The sequence below is a fragment of the Panthera leo genome, chromosome B3, assembly GCF_018350215.1.
Source record: "Panthera leo isolate Ple1 chromosome B3, P.leo_Ple1_pat1.1, whole genome shotgun sequence".
NCBI lineage: Eukaryota > Metazoa > Chordata > Mammalia > Carnivora > Felidae > Panthera > Panthera leo.
This window is the reverse complement of record NC_056684.1, coordinates 145,617,487-145,637,151: the sequence shown is the minus strand read 5'-3', so window position 1 is coordinate 145,637,151 and position 19,665 is coordinate 145,617,487. Positions and strand designations below refer to the sequence as shown.

At 62.4% G+C, this 19,665-nt stretch overlaps 1 protein-coding gene across 2 annotated transcripts in view; it reads left to right on the top strand.

Annotated features, from left to right (window-relative positions):
• Positions 1-1,998: 1,998 nt before the first annotated feature.
• The window catches only part of AHNAK2 (AHNAK nucleoprotein 2), a 26,587-nt gene continuing 8,920 nt past the window's right edge, over positions 1,999-19,665 (top strand). The window contains exons 1-7 of one of the 2 annotated variants that reach the window (XM_042944463.1): positions 1,999-2,056; positions 8,535-8,593; positions 8,688-8,786; positions 9,401-9,511; positions 10,314-10,464; positions 10,738-10,922; positions 11,067-19,665. In XM_042944463.1, coding sequence (XP_042800397.1) covers positions 9,497-9,511; positions 10,314-10,464; positions 10,738-10,922; positions 11,067-19,665 — 8,950 coding nt within the window. In that variant the 5' untranslated portion in view covers positions 1,999-2,056; positions 8,535-8,593; positions 8,688-8,786; positions 9,401-9,496. Of the gene's footprint in view, positions 2,057-8,534; positions 8,594-8,687; positions 8,787-9,163; positions 9,512-10,313; positions 10,465-10,737; positions 10,923-11,066 lie in introns of those variants that run through there. The other variant, XM_042944464.1, reaches the window with a different exon arrangement.

Sequence of the window (19,665 nt, the reverse complement as noted above, 5' to 3'; positions counted from 1 at the left end):
TGCACGGTGGCCCTTACCGGCCAGAGAGCCGGGTGGGACCCCCATGGGACTGGACACTATCCCGGGGACGAGGAATGAAAGGTCTTGCCCCTGCAAGGCCACAGTGGTCTGGACCCAGAGCCCTGTATGTCCAGTTCTCCCATCTGGCTGGCACCTGTGTGGAACCACGGGCAGGGGAGCCGCCCGCACACAGCGCTGGCCACGGGCCACACGTGGGAGAGAGTCCAGGGTCCGAGCTGGGAAAGCACTCCGGGCAGAGTAAGCAGCACGTGCACCCCTGGGGGCCTGGGGGGGGGTGTCGGGGAGGGGAGGGCAGGGCTGCAGCCTGCGGGCTGCCGGGGAACCAGGGCTATGGCAGGGCCCAGGGCCCGCGGCCGGCGGATCGGGAGGCTGAGGACGTGGCTCTGTGGGTTTGGGGCACCCGGGCTCAGGAGAGGAGGGGCGGGGGTGACCCTGCTTCTCCTCCGGGGAGGCTCAGCCCTGCCCTGGGGGAGGTGACATCTGCTGGGTGTCAGGCAGGAAACAAAGAGCTCCCAGGTGAGGATCGTCTGGGCCACCAGCTTTCCTGTCTCACTGGACATAGAGTCATCTGTGACCGTTAAAGTTTTAGGGACAGGGGAGGCTGGGAGAGGCCTGGGTGCCGTCGTTCCTTCCCGGACTGGTGGCCCACCCCTGGGCTCAAGAGTGCCCGACGCCCCGGGCCCAGGCTGGCCAGAGTCCCCTTCCTCCCTGGGATCCCCCTTCCCGGCACCACACCCCAGGCCACCCCTGGCTTCTCCTGTTCTGCTGTGGGGCCTGCTGCCCTCGGCTGTCCCCAGAGCCCCCAACCTTGCTGATCCTGGCCTGTGGTGTCAGGCAGGGGTGTGTGCTCGGCCGCCCCACTGCCTCCTCCCCAGGGCCTGGCCTGACCCCTCACTGCCCTGGAACCCCGTGTGGGTCCCTCAGCTGTGCAGGCCTGCTCTGACCTGCTCGTGGGGTGCAGATGCCAGCAGCCAGCCGGGCCCCACCCCGCGGGGCCGTGGGGCGCAGGGCGGGGCGGCCCTGGGACCCAGCAAGAGATCTGCCGATGGCACGGCGGGTGTGGTCCTGCCCGGGCCTGCCGGGGCTCCTGCAGCCCTGTCGGGCCTGGGGTCTGCGTCTTCCCATCCGCCCCTCGGTGTCCAGCGTGGGAGCTGAGTCCCGGGGCCGGCAGGGTGAGGTGACCAGATGTGGCAGACCAGGCAGCCGGAGCTTTGGGGAGCAGATGACTGGGGTCTTCAGCCACCACTTCTAGCCAAGTGACTGGGGAGGGGGTGACAGATGCAGGTTCCTGGGCCCCCAGGGCACCCACCTGGAGAGGTGGCAGCAGGGCTGGAAGGGTGGCCGGGGTCAGGCTGCCCCAGGGGGACTCGGCGGGTGAGCAGTGCCCCCCCCCTCCCAAGGTCACTCGCTCGCCCGGGGCCCTGGGTGGGCTGGGTCCTTCCCTGCTCTGGCCTTGCTGGTGTCTGCTGTGGAAGGAGCTGGCTGTGCCCTGGGCCGGGGCCTCAGCCCAGATGGGGCAGGACTTTGTTGGAAGGGCCTATGTACGCCTCGGGCTGTGCCTCCCCTGCCCTGCACCCCCTAGCCTGGCCAGCTTCCTGCAGGGAAACTGAGGCGCGGGGCCCAAGAAAAGCTTGCCCGGAACGTCCTATCTGACATCTGCATCTGCGTACCTGTCTACACAGCAGGACTGGACTGGACTGCACGGGCGGGTGGTAGTGACTCAGACATCCCTGGGCGGGCAGGCGTTTCCTCTCCCAGTCAGCTGCTTGGGCTGGGGCGGGGGCGGGGGGGGTGCTCTGGGGGAGGGGCGGGCTCCCCAGCTCCTTGAAGCCCAGGGGGAGGGACCTGGCCCAGCTCCGGGCCTGTGAGGGGGCCGCCCATCCCTCTGGTGGGGCTCCAGGCAGGCCTGAGGAGGAGGAGGCCAGGGCCTGGCAGCGGAGGAGGGCTGTGGAGGGGAGGGACCCGGGAGGGCAGCTGCAGGGAGCACCAGCTGGGACCTTCACTCCTGGGCAAGCTGGGAGGACTTCTGAGCTGGGTAAGCCACAGCGGCCGTGCTCTGTACCTGCCCCTGCCCCCTGCCCAGGTCCAGCCCTTGGGCCCCTGCCCTCTTCACTGCCCAGTCGGTCGGCCTGAGGGGGCTGGGTGGGGGGCTCGGGCTGGGGAGCACGGCTGTCATGTCCCTGGCCCTCTGCCCTGCCTCAGCCCCAGCCCTCCTTAGGACAGACATGTCAGTTCACGGCAGCCAAGGCTGTGGCCAAGCATAGCCACTGCCATCCCAGGACAGGCAGGTCCCCAGGCTGGACCGTGAGGCTGGGGAGGGCTCCTCAGGCAAGGCCAGCTCCCCTGCAGGTGCCGCGTGGGCGGTGGGGGCCTGCGAGGGTGGGCGGGATGTCTGGGGGGTCCTGGCCAGGCAGCTCAGAGACAGAAATAGGCTCGGGCCCACCAGTCCCATCTGGGACGGGCAGGACTGTGGGGGCCTTTCCTTTTGGCTGCCGGGCCCTTTGGAGCTGGTGGCTGGTGTGCCCACCCCCCCGCCTCAGTTTCTCCGGGTGCAGAAGGAGAGGCGCTGGGCCCACCACTGCCCGCCTAGTCCCACAGCTCGGGGGCGTCCTCAGACTGGGTGGGACGTGCCCCTTCCCAAGAGATCTGCCCTGCTCCCCGTCTCCTTCCTGCACTAGCCCTTATTATGCACCTACTGTGTGCCGGGCTCTGAGCGCTTGGGGCCAGCGATGAGGCGGTGGCCAGAGATGACGGCGGGGTGGCCACACTGGGCCCGTGAGTCGGCAGAGGAAGCAAACGTGAGAAGTGCCCGGGCCGGGGAGAGAGCCCAGTCTGGGGTGCGGCTCCAAAGGTCTGGGGCCCAGGCCTCTGCAGGCAGGACTGAGGGCGTCCTGGGGCTCGGCAGACGGGGCTGGGCATCTGGGGGCGGGACAGGGTGGCGTGGAAGTGTCCAGCTTGCGGCTGTAGCAGCAGCGGAGCCGGTGGGCCAGGACCCTCGCCCCCAGGCCAGGGCAACCAGGCAAGAGCCGTGGGGGCAGAGGCGGGAGCCGAGCTGGCCTCCCCAAGCAGCACGGTTACCCTGAGCAAGTCGGGAAGGGGGGCAGGCCCTGGCTGCCTGCGGGTGTTGCTTCGGGAAGTCTGAAGGTCTCATGACCAGTCAGCCGAGCCCAGCACTTTCCTCGTGAAGTTCCAGGATGGGGTGAGGCCCCAGCGTGCCGTGTGCCCGTGTCGGCCCTGGGCTCCAAGCCCAAGGGTAGTGTCCCCTGAGGGGAGAGCTGACTCAGGCGCCCCCATGGCTCCCTGTGTGGCTGGGGGGCCTTGCCCGGGACTGTGTGCCCGTGCTCGAGGGAGGGTTCTCGAGCCAGGCACACACGTCAACACCCACGGTCTCATAGGCGCACGCACGCCGCACCCACCCACGGTGGCTTCTCGGGCCACGGTCCAGGTCCCCGTTTGCAGCTCTCCTCCCTGCCTGTCCCAGATCCCCAGTCCCACCGCTGCCCTGGCGGCACGCAAACACCCCCACCATCCCTGGCCCGCCTGGAGGGCAGCCAGTCTCCGTGCAGACTTGGGTTTTCTTTAAGCAAAGTTGCCCCACCCATGGCTGGCCCTACTCTGGACCCTCCGAGCACCCCCACGGCCAGGGGCTGACAGGGGAGCCCCCAGCATGGTCCAGAGCCCTACGGGCAAGGTGAGCGCGGGGGAGTCATCCTGGGCAGACACCCCACTGTCTGCATCCCCCTGCACCTGCTCCCCCTGTCAGCTCACCTCACCTTGGCTCTGCCCTCTCCCCAGACCCACTTCCTTGAGCCCCGCCCTAGAATATTCCAACATTCTAGGGAGTGAAACTTTTCTGCTGACCCAGGTGCGTACTCCCCTCACCCCTCACCCCAAGTCCTGAGCCCCTCCTCCCCGACCCTGGGTACAAGCACCGGCCCCAGTTGGATGTTACGGTCACATCTGAGGCCATGGAAAGGTCAGGGTTTGGGGCTGGATGGACGCGGCAGGGCCCAGAGCCAGGAGGAGGCCGGGGGAGGGCCTTTTGGGGGACACCAGGTGCCAGCAGCCAGAACTGCTGGGCTGGCTCAGCCTGTCGCCCCTGCAAAGTGGGGGTGACTATATTTTTAGTAGCCATTGTTCGAGACTACCGCCGGGGCTGGACTGTCCACAGAGCCTGTCTGTGGGGCCGCAGGGGGCAGGGGGCGGGTCAGGCAGAAGGACAGGACACCTTCCCCTGCAGTCACCGCTGAGGGGGGCCCACGGGCATGGGGGCCGGTGGGAGGAGGCTCTGGGGGCACTGGGGCCTCCTCCCTCCCCGGGGTGCGGGCCCAAGGCTGGCAGTCTGCTGGCATCAGACAGGCGGGATTTCCTCCTTCCTGTTTGTGCGTCCCTGGGCCCGAGCGGGCCATCCAATGGCTGTGCCTAGGGGGGTGCAGGAGGGCCTAGAGCCCGAGCCCGGCACCTCCCGGCACCTCCGTGGGGTGCGGCCTGGGGCCGAGCGAGCCACCTCTTAGAGCCGCTCTTCACCCTGCAGGGGTGTGGAGCCCGAGGGGCTGTGGTGAGGCTGGTTCCCAGCGAGGGGTGTGCCCCGGCCTCCGTGCTGTCAACACCTTTCCTCACCCGGGCCCTGGACGCCCACGGGACACTCCTGGAGTAGATTTGGGGGTGCAGCTTCTCAGGGCCGGGGATCCCTGCTGCACCGCGGGAGGCTCCCACCGCCGCGCGCCCCCATCCCACCCACCCCACCCCCGGGCACAGGGCGCCCAGCTGGCAGGTGGGGGGTGGCCCTTCCCAGGCCCGTGGGACTCCGCCCCGCTGCCTCTCCAGGGACACACCCGGGGAGAGGGCGGTCGCCAGCTCCTGTTTTGTTGTGTGACTCAGGGAAACGGCTGGGCTGCGGAGGCTGTGGGCGAGGACGGGCGGCCGCGGGTTTCTGGGCGGGCCGGTGACACCTGGCGGGGCTCCCCCTGAGCAGCCTCCCTCCCCCCCACCTCGCCTGATGGCCCGGGCCGCACCCCCGACCAGACCCTTCCTCTCCCGACGCGCTGCTGGCTGGGGTGGGTGGGCACCTGTGCGTCCCCTCGGCCCCAGCCGTGTCACCAGAGCTGGTGTGAGATCAGTGCGTTTCCTCTCGGGATGTTTAGTACGATTCGGGGGGCGCCGGGCTCAGCTGTGTGTGTGGGAAGGTTCTGAGCTGATCGCTGACTCATCACAGAACCGTCTGGTCCGCTCTGCAGTGTCCGCAGGGGGCTTGTGTGCAGATAACCCGGTACGTCTGAATGTGCGCGTTCACGGGCGTGAAGTTGATGATTTCCTCATTTCAACTTTATGTAGAATTTTAAAGATTCTCTCTTTTTAAAAAAATTGTTAATGGTTATTTTTGAGAGAGAGTGGGGAAGGGGGCACGTGGGGAAGGGGCAGAGAGAGGAGGGGACGCAAGGTCGGAAGCGGGTTCTGAGCTGTCAGCACGGAGCCGGACGTGGGGCCCGAACCCACGAACCTGGGCCGAAGTTGGGCACTCGACCAACGGAGCCACCCAGGCGCCCCTTAAAGATTCCTTATCGGGGAAGAGTACAAATCCTAAGCGTGTGGCTTGATGCATTTTCCCCAAGTGGCCACACGCGTGTCCCCAGTGCCCCCGCGGAGAAGCAGCTGTCCGGGCGCCAGAGGCCCTCCCCCCAGGCTCTGCCCTCCCCAGAAAGCTTGTCACGTGCGTGGGCTTGTGCCTGACGGCGAACGGCATAGACTAGACTTCCGTCTGCACTCCTTTATCCGTCACGTCGTCGCCAGAGAGCGTTCCGTCGGACAAATAGCCACGGTTTCTCCTCGCTCCACTGCCGGTGGACATTCGAGACTTTCTGGTTTCTGGTACTACCATGGTGCCAGGATGGGCATTTCTGTACCTGTCCTTTGGGGAGTGCATTTTTGGGGGCACGCCCTTGGGTACGGAGCCGCTGGGCCGTAGAGCAGGGCGGTCAGACTTCAGTAGCTACCGCTGGAGGTTTTCCAAAGCGACTGTGCCGGTGCACCCAACGCCCACATCAGGGTGGCGTTCCCGTCGCCCACGTGCGGGACAGCTCTCTGGGGGGGCCCCCTTGCCCGTTCCCGCCGTCGCCGCCGTTCCCGCCGTCGCCGCCGTTCCCGCCGTTCCACTGTGGCAGTGGAGCGGTATCTCGGAGCTCCCACTGGCCGCTGTCCTGAGGACCCAGCACGCTGTGTGCCTTTCCATAAGTTAATTCACGGCTCGGCGGCGTCTGTGGTGAGAACTCGCCTTTCCGAGTTCTTCTCGCCCGTCCTTCCACTGGGTTGTCTGTCTTTTCCTTTTGTGTCGCACGCATTCTTTGTACATTTTGGGTAGGAGGCCGCGGTTTGGTAAGCGTGTTGCAAATCTCTGCCCAACCCGTGGCCTGACTGCTCACTCCCTCAGTGGTGTCTTTTGACGAACAGAAGCTCTTCACTTTCACGTAGACCACTTGGCCATTTCCTTCAGGGAGCGCGCTTTCTGTACGCTGGTTAAGAGTCGCTTTCCTACCGCAAAGTCGTTTCTGTTTCTCTCCTGGAAGCTTCGCTGTTAAGCCTTCCACTTTGGAACGACAATCCCCGTGACGTTAATACTTCCTGTGGCTGACGTAAGGGTTGACATTTTTCTGCACGGATCGCCAACAGACCCAGCACGAGGGACTGAAAACACCTATCTGTTTCCCACAGCTTCGTGTCTAGGAGTCTGGTTCTGGGATCTTTGTTCTGTTCTGTTGGTTTTAATTTTAATTGGTTTAACTTGTTCATTCATTTTAAATGTTTATTTACTTATTTTGAGAGAGAGAGCGCATGGGGGAGGGGCAGAGAGAGAGGGAGACACAGAATCCGAAGCGGCTCCAGGCTCCGAGCCGTCAGCACCGAGCCCGATGCGGGGCTCGAACCCACGAACCGCGAGATCACGACCTGAGCCGAAGTCGGACGCCCCACCGACTGAGCCGCCCGGGCGCGCCTGCCTTGATTTTTGAAGGGTGGTTTGCTGGATGCGGGATTCTTGCTTCACAAGCTTTTCCCCTGAGCAGCTTGGGTGCCTCGGGCCGCGTCCTCCCGGCTCCCAGGGCGTTGGGTGTGAACTGTGCGGCCGAGCCCGTCACAGGCGGGTCTCGCTTCTCTGGCCACTTTCACACCTTCCTCCTCCTCTTCAACCCTGTGGCCCGGATGCGTTCGGGGCCGGGCCTCTCTGTGTCTGGCACGCTGCGACCGCCACATACCGTTGGAAACCACATTTCCCCCGCCTCTTTCTCTCTCTCCTTTCCTTCGACTGCTTGTGTGCCGCTGGGCTGAACGTGGCCCCGCGACCTCACATGCGCTTTGGTTCTCTTGAACCTTTTTTCCTCTGTTCTCCAAATTGGACAATTTCTTCTTCTTCTTCTTCTTCTTCTTCTTCTTCTTCTTCTTCTTCTCCTTCTTCAAGTTCTTAGTTTACTCATCCTCTCGGGAAACTTCTCCGCGATTTTCAGGAATCACCAATGGTCCCTGCAGACTCTTTCCTCCTCCTTGTTGCTGGCGCCCACCTGGCGTTTGCAGACCTCCTGACGTCCTTAGCTCTGTTCTCGCGTCCCTTTCCCCGTTTTCCTTCGTGGACGGGCCGTGTCTTACGAGTCCACGTTTGGGTTCGCTGTTCCTGCACCACCCAAGGGATCATAAACTGCACCACCATCAAAATGGGCTCTGAATCCAACACAGAGGTGAGTCTGGTGTGGTCTTGTCCATTTGGCTCCTTTTTCCCGAATTTCTGTCTTAGGTACGGTGGCCTTTCCGGGGTGAGAAGCATCAGTGACCAGCTGCTTGCGCTGAAGTCGTCGGGTGGTCATGAACTTCCTGGTGCGGATAACTGCTGTGTGGCTCACGATTGCGGCCGAGCCTCCCGCAGCCAGGGGGCTGAAAAGACCAAAGCGGCCAATTTCTCTTCGCTTTCGAGTTTTTCGATTCTTTCTTCTGGCATCTCAGTTCTGATATTGAGTCCCAGTAGTACATTTTTCAACTCCAGAATCTCTGTGTAGCTTTGTTGTCACTTGTACGTCTTTGCGACGACGTCTCCTCACTAAGCCATCGTACTTTCCATTTCTTGTGGCTGCTTGGACATTCAGAGAATTTCCAGCACTTGCTTGTTCCTCAGTATGGATCATACTTTCCTGTTTCTTTGCGTGTCGCGTGACCCTCGGCCGACTGCTGGACACCACGGGTTCCGTACCGCGGCAGCCCTGCACCCCGGCCTCCCTCGGGGCTGGGCGCGTTCTTTCCTGCGTGTTTGTCTCCTGACTTTCTTGGACTGAATCCGTGAAGTGTGCCTTGTCTGAGCTCCCCTCGTGCAGGCTCTCTGCCATCCGGCCTGCGCGTGCCCTCAGGCCCGGCGTCCGGGATGGGGCCACGTGTGCACGAACGCGGTGCGTAGACTCTCCAGGGCCCCTCCCCCCGGCCCGCCATCTGGTCTCCGCACCCCCGAGGCCGCACTGACTCAGCCTCTCTCTCCGCAGTGTCTGGCCGGCAGCTGCAGTCTGAGGACCCAGATGCAGAAACGGAAGAGGACCCCTCTGTAAGCAAGGCCCGGGGGATGCATGCCCTCCCGACACAGCCCCCGTCCTTTGGCGGGCCTCGGCAGAGCCCCCCTGATTGTCCTCTCCTGCCAGGTGACCGAAGGGCCGGTGGACGAGATCGTCCGGCCGAGGCCGCAGGGGTCCTCGCCGGTCTACGAATGCACTGCTGAGGGTGCCGGCTTTGGACTCCCGGTAAGCCTGCCGGACGGAGACCCACAGGCTGAGGGAAAGTGCGGGTGTGGGGCCACAGGGGGCCGCGTCTCCTTCGTCGCCCCGTGGGGGCAACCGGCACCATTTGTGCAGCCACACCGCCCTGCCCTGCCCTGCCCTGCCGCCCCCTGGGCCACAGTTCCAGCCGCTCCCACATCCTGACCTTCTGTCCCTCGGGACCCCTCCCTTCAGGTGGCCGGGACGCAGTTGAGATGGCACATGTGTGCGTGTGTGCGTGCAGGGGAAGAGAGCCCGCACTCTGGACGTGCACACACGCCGTCTCAGGGAGGAGGCCCGGGGGGAGGCCGGGGAGGGGGCCTGGGGGGCCGGGGGAGGCCCGGGGGGCGCCTTCTTGCTAAATCCTTGTTTCCTTTTGTTTCCTCCTCCCCCTCCACACAAAACCCCAGTTGCCCTGGGGTTTGCCCTGGGTGCGGGCGCTGGGGCCTGGGGGCTGGGCCCGGTCGGGAAGCACCAGGGCCAAGGGCCGCCTCCCCGCCGCCCCACGCGCTCGGCTCCCTGGCACGCGGCACCGCTCCGGGCCCCCCGCGTGCTCGGGGCTGAGGCAGGTGGGTGACCCCTGGCATCTGTGCCTGCAGGGGGAGGACACACGGAGAAGGCGGGCTTCCTCGGGCTCGGGGGGTCGGAGGTCCTGGTGGAAGCGAGATTCGGGAGACGCTCGAACGTTTTCCAGGATGAGTCGTCGGCAGGTGGGTGTGGCCGCGCTCGAGGGTCGGGGTGGGGGGGCCCGCTCTGGGGGGGTGGGGGTGGCGGGTCGGAGCAAGGAGAGGGACTTGCCTGTCGCTTTTGTCAGGCCTGGTCTGCGGGCAGGGGCTCCAGAGGCTGGTCCGGGGTTCCCCTGAAACCTATGGGGGGGGCGGGCAGGGACACCGGGCCGGTAGAGCCAGGCGCGTGGGCCTCGGTGTCCCCGGCTGTGTAATGGGTGCAGCTGCTTCACAAGCCAGGGGCGAGGCTGGGTTCTGGGGGCTCCCTGTGAGGAGGGCGCGCTGCCTTCCGAGGCGGCCTGCTCTGCCGTCGGTGGGTCAGCACCTCTGAAGCCGGCTGGGACCGGAAGCATCCGCTGGGTCTGAGGTCAGGCTGGCCGCACTGTGTGCCGTGCGCCCCGGGGGCTCCTCAGAGAGTATCGGCCACGCTGCACGTCATCGCTGCCGGAGTGTGTGCAGAAGGAACGAGACTTTGGCCGCTGAGCCGGAAGGCCAGCCTCCTCGGCCCCGTCGGGCCTACGGGGCTGCCCCCGAGTCCTGGCGGGTGGGGGTGGGGGTGTGAGGAGGCCGCTCCCACCGGAGGTGGCTTGCAGCTGGCTTCCTCCAGAGCTCGGAGCTCGGACACACAGCCTGGGCTCTGGCTGGGGGCTCCTCCTCTTCCCCTCATCACCTGGATGAGGGGCGGGACTCTGGGATCCCCGTGTGCAGGGCAGGGGGGCTCCGAGCACCGACGGCCACAGCGGCACAGCCCGATGGTCGCCACGGCCCCGATGTGCTACTGATCCAGTCCGTGCAGGAGGCGACAGAGGTGACGCTGAGGACAGAGGTGGAGGCCGGAGCCAGCGGCTACAGCGTCACAGGGGGCGGGGACCAAGGGATTTTCGTCAAGCAGGTGCTGAAGGACTCCTCCGCCGCCAAGCTCTTCAGCCTAAGAGAAGGTGCCTTGGCCGCCCCACCCCTGCAGTCCCCACGGGTCCCACCAGGACGGGAGGGCCCCGGGGCTCAGGACGCCCCCGAGGACCCCGCCAGGCCCTTTCGGGCTGAGCCGGGCTTGCTCTCTGTGCGGCTGGGTGGCCTCCTTCCCACGCAGGGCTCCGTGCAGGGTGGGCCGGGCTCCCCGTCAGGGACCCCTCTCACACACTCCTGTATCTCTGGAAGGAAGGGCGAGAGCGGGGAAACTGAGGCCAAGGGCCCACTCTGTGTTTGTCTAGGTGATCAGCTGCTCAGTGCAACCATATTCTTTGACAACATTAAATATGAAGACGCTCTCAAAATTCTTCAGTACTCAGAGCCTTACAAGGTTCAATTCCAAGTCAGACGGAAACGTCCTGCCTCAGGGGATGAGGAAGGGGTCTCCAGTGGCGCTCAGCCCGGCCGCAAGGACAGTGAGACGCAGGTGAGGCTGGGCCCCGACGACCGCCCCGCTCCCGGGGCCGAGGCTGAGTGGGGGGGCGCCCTCCCCTCCCGCATCTGTCCCGTGAGCCCAGGGCCCTAGAATTCCCATGCTACTGCTGCCACGCTCCCTGTCCTTGTATTTCAGGACAAAGATGTCGCCGATGGGTGCACAGAGACCCCCACGAAAACTGTGGAAGGAAGTGGAGACAAGGAGAGACTGATCTCCAAGCCCAGGGAGGGCAGGGGCAGGCCGTCCCAAAACGAGAGGCTCTCCTGGCCCAAATTCCAGTCAATAAAGACCAAGCCCAGGTCAGGGCCGCGGAGGTCACACAGCTCTTCAGAGGCCCGTGAGCGAGGACACCCACCTGACATGTCCCCCACGAGCACAGACACAGAGGCCCAGCTCCCAACAGAGGAGCAGGAGCAGAAGGCAGGACCGGACGGCCAGCGGAGGAGAAGGTTCCTGAACCTGCGATTCAGAGTGGGCTCAGGGAAGGGTCCAACACCGGGGGCGAGGCCGAGCACAGAGGTCCAGTCCGGGGTCCTAGAGGAGGCAGCATCCTGGGATGACAGCCAAGAGGGCGCCAAGGCCAGCACAGACAGGACGGTGGAGGGACCAGAGGGGACATCAGCTCTCACTGCCCAGCAACCCGTGGAGCCGGGCCGCCCCAGCGAGGGAGCCTTGGGGGACGGGGCCAGCGTGGCACCCAGGCGCCGAAGAAAGACAAAGGAAGCGAAGGACCAGGTCGACTCTGTGTCAGATGGGAAACCCGGGATGGACTCAGGCCCAAAGCCAGGTGGAGATGGCCACAGAGAAGCGGTCCAGGGCACAGAAGCTGGGATTGCCACATCGGCTCTGCAAGGCAAAGTGGACACACAGGGCCGCCAACTGGAGTTCCAAATCCAAATACCCGATGTCAAAACGCCCAACTTTGAATTCTGCCAAGAAACAATGCCAGACGGAGAAGCGGGCACAGCAGCACGACTGCAGGGACCCAGACACGGAGGTCCTACAGCAGAGGCCACGGGCATCAAAGAGCAGCCGGACCACGGACCGGGGCCACAGTTGGCCGGAGAGCCTGCAGGGCCCCTGACAGAACGGGAGGAAGGAGGAGCAGAGGGAGCTGAGGCAGGGCACGGAGAGGCACACGCCGAAGACGGGGACACACACGCGCAGGGCAGACAGGAGAGGAAAACTAGGTTCAAATTCAAAACACCCTCATTCGGGTGGTCTCCAGGAAAGGACATAAAATCAGGCCAGGAACAAGACAGAGAAATGGAGAGCACCCTCACCATTCTGACCGCACAGACAGGTGCCAGGGTCAAACAGTCAGAACGCGAGAAAACAAAATTAGACACACCTGAGCGAGACTCAGGAGCCACAGAGGGAGAAACAGAGGGTGTTCGGGCAACTCAAGCCGATTTTACTCTGGGAGACAGGGAGGTGGCCGCCAGAGACAGCAAGTTCAAAATGCCCAAGTTCAAGATGCCATCTTTTGGTGCCTCCGTGCCAAGCAAGTCCTTGGAGGCCGCGGTGGACGTGTCCCTGCCCAAGATCCAGGCGGAAGTGTCCCTGCCTTCCATGGAAGCTGAGGTCAAGAGCAATGATGTGACTGTTGAGCTGCCATCTGCTGACCTAGAACTCAAGACATCCACGGTGGGGGAGAAGGTTCCAGAAGGACCAATACCTGAAGGGGAGCTCCAGGAACCCTCAGCAGGAGCCGGGGTCAAAGGGCACCTGCCCAAGGTGCACATACCCAGCATGAAGATGCCCAAAGTGGACTTTAAGGCACCCCAGCTGGACATCAAGGGGCCCAAGGTGGACCTGAAGGGCCCCAAAGGGGAGGTGAGCGCCCCTGACGTGGATGTGACCCTGCCCAGTGTGCAGATGGACGTCCATGCACCCACCGCCAAGTTAGAGGGTGACGTTACCCTGGGAGAAAAGGAGGTGACCACTAGAGACGGCAAGTTCAAAATGCCCAAGTTCAAGAGGCCATCTTTCGGTGCATCAGCACCAAGCAAGTCCTTGGAGGCCGGGGTGGACGTTTCCGTGCCCAAGACCCAGGCGGAAGTGTCCCTGCCTCCCATGGAAGCTGAGGTCAAGACCAGTGATGTGACCATTGAGCTGCCATCTGCTGACCTAGAACTCAAGACTTCCACGGTGGATCATAAGCTCCCTGATGTCCAGGTGCCCGAGGGAGAGTTCCAGGAGCCCTCAACAGGAGCCGGGTTCAAAGGGCACCTGCCCAAGGTGCACATGCCCAGCATCAAGATGCCCAAAGTGGACATCAAAGCCCCCCAGTTGGACATCAAGGGGCCCAAGGTGGACATCAAGGGACCCAAAGGGGAGGTGAGCGCCCCTGATGTGGATGTGACCCTTCCCAGTGTGGAGATGGATGTCCAGGCACCCACCGCCAAGTTGGAGGGTGATGTTACCCTGGGAGACAAGGAGGTGACCGCTAGAGACAGCAAGTTCAAAATGCCCAAGTTCAAGATGCCATCCTTCGGTGCCTCAGCCCCAAGCAAGTCCTTGGAGGCCGCGGTGGACATTTCCATGCCCAAGATCCAGGCGGAAGTGTCCCTGCCTTCCATGGAAGCTGAGGTCAAGACCAGTGATGTGACCGTTGAGCTGCCATCTGCCGACCTAGAGGTCAAGACTGCCATGGTGGGCATGAAGCTTCCAGAAGGCCAAATACCTGAAGGGGAGCTCCAGGAACCCTCGGCAGGAGCCGGAGTCAAAGGGCACCTGCCCAAGGTGCAAATGCCAGGCATGAAGATGCCCAAAGTGGACTTTAAGGCGCCCCAGGTGGACATCAAGGCACCCAAGTTGGACATCAAGGGGCCCAAGGTGGACCTGAAGGGCCCCAAAGGGGAGGTGAGCGCCCCTGACGTGGAAGTGACCCTACCCAGTGTGCAGATGGACGTCCAGACACTCACCACCAAGTTGGAGGGTGACGTTAACCTGGAAGACAAGGAGGTGACCGCTAGAGACAGCAAGTTCAAAATGCCCAAGTTCAAGATGCCGTCCTTCGGTGCCAAAGCGCCAAGTAAGTCCTTGGAGGCCGCGGTGGACATTTCCGTGCCTAAGATCCAGGCGGAAGTGTCCCTGCCTTCCATAGAAGCTGAGGTCAAGACCAGTGATGTGACCGTTGAGCTGCCATCTGCTGACCTAGAACTCGAGACTTCCACGGTGGGCCAGAAGCTCCCTGATGTTCAGGTGCCCGAGGGAGAGTTCCAGGAGCCCTCAACAGGAGCCGGGTTCAAAGGGCACCTGCCCAAAGTGCACATGCCCAGCATCAAGATGCCCAAAGTGGACATGAAAGGCCCCCAGGTGGACATCAAGGGGCCCAAGGTGGACCTGAAGGGCCCAAAAGTGGAGGTGAGCGTGCCCGACATGGATGTGACCCTGCCCAGTGCAGACGTGGACGTCCAGGCACCCACCGCCAAGTTGGAGGGTGACGTTACCCTGGGAGACAAGGAGGTGACCACTAGAGACAGCAAGTTTAAAATGCCCAAGTTCAAGATGCCATCTTTCGGTGCCTCAGCACCAAGCAAGTCCTTGGAGGCCGCGGTGGACGTGTCCCGGCCCAAGATTCAGGCGGAAGTGTCCCTGCCCTCCATGGAAGCTGAGGTCAAGACCAGTGATGTGACCGTTGAGCTGCCATCTGCCGACCTAGAGGTCAAGACTGCCATGGTGGGCATGAAGCTTCCAGAAGGCCAAATACCTGAAGGGGAGCTCCAGGAACCCTCGACAGGAGCCGGGTTCAAAGGGCACCTGCCCAAGGTGCACATGCCCAGCATCAAGATGCCCAAAGTGGACATCAAAGCCTCCCAGGTGGACATCAAGGGGCCCAAGGTGGACATCAAGGGACCCAAAAGGGAGGTGAGCACCCCTGACTTGGATGTGACCCTGCCCAGTGTGGACATGGATATCCAGGCACCCACCGCCAAGTTGGAGGGTGACGTTACCCTGGGAGACAAGGAGGTGACCGCTAGAGACAGCAAGTTCAAAATGCCCAAGCTCAAGATGCCATCTTTCGGTGCCTCAACACCAAGCAAGTCCTTGGAGGACGCGGTGGACGTGTCCCTGCCCAAGATCAGGGCGGAAGTGTCCCTGCCCTCCATGGAAGCTGAGGTCAAGTCCAGTGATGTGACCGTTGAGCTGCCATCTGCCGACCTAGAGGTCAAGACTGCCATGGTGGGCATGAAGCTTCCAGAAGGCCAAATACCTGAAGGGGAGCTCCAGGAACCCTCGGCAGGAGCCGGAGTCAAAGGGCACCTGCCCAAGGTGCACATGCCCAGCATCAAGATGCCCAAAGTGGACTTTAAGGCACCCCAAGTGGACATCAAGGGGCCCAAGTTCGACATGAAGGCCCCCCAGGTGGACATCAAGGGGCCCAAGGTAGACCTGAAGGGCCCAAAAGGGGAGGTGAGTGCGCCCGACGTGGATGTGACCCTGCCCAGCGCAGAGGTGGACGTCCAGGCACCCACCGCCAAGTTGGAGGGTGACGTTACCCTGGGAGACAAGGAGGTGACCGCTAGAGACAGCAAGTTCAAAATGCCCAAGTTCAAGATGCCGTCCTTCGGTGCCTCAGCCCCAAGCAAGTCCTTGGAGGCCGCGGTGGACGTTTCCGTGCCTAAGATCCAGGCGGAAGTGTCCCTGCCTTCCATGGAAGCTGAGGTCAAGACCAGTGATGTGACCGTTGAGCTGCCAGCTGCTGACCTAGAACTCAAGACTTCCACGATGGGCCAGAAGCTCCCTGATGTTCAGGTGCCCGAGGGAGAGTTCCAGGAGCCCTCAGCAGGAGCCGGGTTCAAAGGGCACCTGCCCAAGGTGCACATGCCCAGCATCAAGATGCCCAAAGTGGACATCAAAGCCCCCCAGGTGGACATCAAGGGGCCCAAGGTGGACATCAAGGGACCCAAAGGGAAGGTGAGCGCCCCTGACGTGGATGTGACCCTGCCCAGTGCGGACATGGATGTCCAGGCACCCACTGCCAAGTTGGAGGGTGACGTTACCCTGGGAGACAAGGAGGTGACCGCTAGAGACAGCAAGTTCAAAATGCCCAAGTTCAAGATGCCATCCTTCGGTGCCTCGGCACCAAGCAAGTCCTTGGAGGCCGCGGTGGACGTGTCCCTGCCCAAGATCCAGGCGGAAGTGTCCCTGCCCTCCATGGAAGCTGAGGTCAAGTCCAGTGATGTGGCCGTTGAGCTGCCATCTGCCGACCTAGAGGTCAAGACTGCCGTGGTGGGCATGAAGCTTCCAGAAGGCCAAATACCTGAAGGGGAGCTCCAGGAACCCTCGGCAGGAGCCGGAGTCAAAGGGCACCTGCCCAAGGTGCACATGCCCGGCATCAAGATGCCCAAAGTGGACTTTAAGGCGCCCCAGGTGGACATCAAGGGGCCCAAGGTAGACCTGAAGGGCCCAAAAGGGGAGGTGAGTGCGCCCGACCTGGATGTGACCCTGCCCAGCGCAGAGGTGGACGTCCAGGCACCCACTGCCAAGTTGGAGGGTGACGTTACCCTGGGAGACAAGGAGGTGACCGCTAGAGACAGCAAGTTCAAAATGCCCAAGTTCAAGATGCCATCCTTCGGTGCCTCAGCCCCAAGCAAGTCCTTGGAGGCTGCAGTGGACGTTTCCGTGCCTAAGATCCAGGCGGAAGTGTCCCTGCCTTCCATGGAAGCTGAGGTCAAGACCAGTGATGTGACCGTTGAGCTGCCAGCTGCTGACCTAGAACTCAAGACTTCCACGGTGGGTCAGAAGCTCCCTGATGTTCAGGTGCCTGAGGGAGAGTTCCAGGAGCCCTCAGCAGGAGCCGGGTTCAAAGAGCACCTGCCCAAGGTGCACATGCCCAGCATCAAGATGCCCAAAGTGGACATCAAAGCCCCCCAGGTGGACATCAAGGGACCCAAAGGGAAGGTGAGCGCCCCTGATGTGGATGTGACCCTGTCCAGTGCGGACATGGATGTCCAGGCACCCACCGGCAAGTTGGAGGGTGACGTTACCCTGGGAGACAAGGAGGTGACAGCTAGAGACAGCAAGTTCAAAATGCCCAAGTTCAAGATGCCATCCTTCGGTGCCTCGGCACCAAGCAAGTCCTTGGAGGCCACGGTGGACGTGTCCCTGCCCAAGATCCAGGCGGAAGTGTCCCTGCCCTCCATGGAAGCTGAGGTCAAGACCAGTGATGTGACCGTTGAGCTGCCATCTGCCGACCTAGAGGTCAAGACTACCATGGTGGGTATGAAGCTTCCAGAAGGCCAAATACCTGAAGGGGAGCTCCAGGAACCCTCGGTAGGAGCAGGAGTCAAAGGGCACCTGCCCAAGGTGCACATACCCAGCATGAAGATGCCCAAAGTGGACTTTAAGGCACCCCAGGTGGACATCAAGGGGCCCAAGGTGGACATGAAGGCCCCCCAGGTGGACATCAAGGGGCCCAAGGTGGACCTGAAGGGCCCAAAAGGGGAGGTGAGCGTGCCCGACGTGGATGTGACCCTGCCCAGTGCAGACGTAGACGTCCAGGCACCCACCGCCAAGTTGGAGGGTGACGTTACCCTGGGAGACAAGGAGGTGACCACTAGAGACAGCAAGTTTAAAATGCCCAAGTTCAAGATGCCATCTTTCAGTGCCTCAACGCCAAGCAAGTCCTTGGAGGCCGCGGTGGACGTGTCCCTGCCCAAGATCCAGGCGGAAGTGTCCCTGCCCTCCATGGAAGCTGAGGTCAAGACCAGTGATGTGACCGTTGAGCTGCCATCTGCCGACCTAGAGGTCAAGACTACCATGGTGGGTATGAAGCTTCCAGAAGGCCAAATACCTGAAGGGGAGCTCCAGGAACCCTTGGCAGGAGCCGGAGTCAAAGGGCACCTCCCCAAGGTGCACATGCCCGGCATCAAGATGCCCAAAGTGGACTTTAAGGCGCCCCAGGTGGACATCAAGGCACCCAAGTTGGACATCAAAGGACCCATGGTGGACCTGAAGGGCCCCAAAGGGGAGGTGAGCACCCCTGACATGGATGTGACCCTGCCCAGTGTGCAGATGGACGTTCATGCACCCACCGCCAAGTTGGAGGGTGACGTTACCCTGGGAGACAAGGAGGTGACCGCTAGAGACAGCAAGTTCAAAATGCCCAAGTTCAAGATGCCATCCTTCGGTGCCTCAGCCCCAAGCAAGTCCTTGGAGGCCGCGGTGGACGTTTCCGTGCCTAAGATCCAGGCGGAAGTGTCCCTGCCTTCCATGGAAGCTGAGGTCAAGACCAGTGATGTGACCGTTGAGCTGCCAGCTGCTGACCTAGAACTCAAGACTTCCACGGTGGGTCAGAAGCTCCCTGATGTTCAGGTGCCCGAGGGAGAGTTCCAGGAGCCCTCAGCAGGAGCCGGGTTCAAAGAGCACCTGCCCAAGGTGCACATGCCCAGCATCAAGATGCCCAAAGTGGACATCAAAGCCCCCCAGGTGGACATCAAGGGACCCAAAGGGAAGGTGAGCGCCCCTGATGTGGATGTGACCCTGTCCAGTGCGGACATGGATGTCCAGGCACCCACCGCCAAGTTGGAGGGTGACGTTACACTGGGAGACAAGGAGGTGACAGCTAGAGACAGCAAGTTCAAAATGCCCAAGTTCAAGATGCCATCCTTCGGTGCCTCGGCACCAAGCAAGTCCTTGGAGGCCACGGTGGACGTGTCCCTGCCCAAGATCCAGGCGGAAGTGTCCCTGCCCTCCATGGAAGCTGAGGTCAAGTCCAGTGATGTGACCGTTGAGCTGCCATCTGCCGACCTAGAGGTCAAGACTGCCATGGTGGGCATGAAGCTTCCAGAAGGCCAAATACCTGAAGGGGAGCTCCAGGAACCCTCGACAGGAGCAGGAGTCAAAGGGCACCTGCCCAAGGTGCACATACCCAGCATGAAGATGCCCAAAGTGGACTTTAAGGCACCCCAGGTGGACATCAAGGGGCCCAAGGTGGACATCAAGGGACCCAAAGGGGAGGTGAGCGTGCCCGACGTGGATGTGACCCTGCCCAGTGCAGACGTAGACGTCCAGGCACCCACCGCCAAGTTGGAGGGTGACGTTACCCTGGGAGACAAGGAGGTGACCACTAGAGACAGCAAGTTTAAAATGCCCAAGTTCAAGATGCCATCTTTCGGTGCCTCAACGCCAAGCAAGTCCTTGGAGGCCGCGGTGGACGTGTCCCTGCCCAAGATCCAGGCGGAAGTGTCCCTGCCCTCCATGGAAGCTGAGGTCAAGTCCAGTGATGTGACCGTTGAGCTGCCATCTGCCGACCTAGAGGTCAAGACTACCATGGTGGGTATGAAGCTTCCAGAAGGCCAAATACCTGAAGGGGAGCTCCAGGAACCCTCGGCAGTAGCCGGAGTGAAAGGGCACCTGCCCAAGGTGCAAATGCCAGGCATGAAGATGCCCAAAGTGGACTTTAAGGCGCCCCAGGTGGACATCAAGGCACCCAAGTTGGACATCAAAGGACCCATGGTGGACCTGAAGGGCCCCAAAGGGGAGGTGAGCACCCCTGACATGGATGTGACCCTGCCCAGTGTGCAGATGGACGTTCATGCACCCACCGCCAAGTTGGAGGGTGACGTTACCCTGGGAGACAAGGAGGTGACCACTAGAGACAGCAAGTTCAAAATGCCCAAGTTCAAGATGCCATCCTTCGGTGCCTCAGCCCCAAGCAAGTCCTTGGAGGCCGCAGTGGACGTTTCCGTGCCTAAGATCCAGGCGGAAGTGTCCCTGCCTTCCA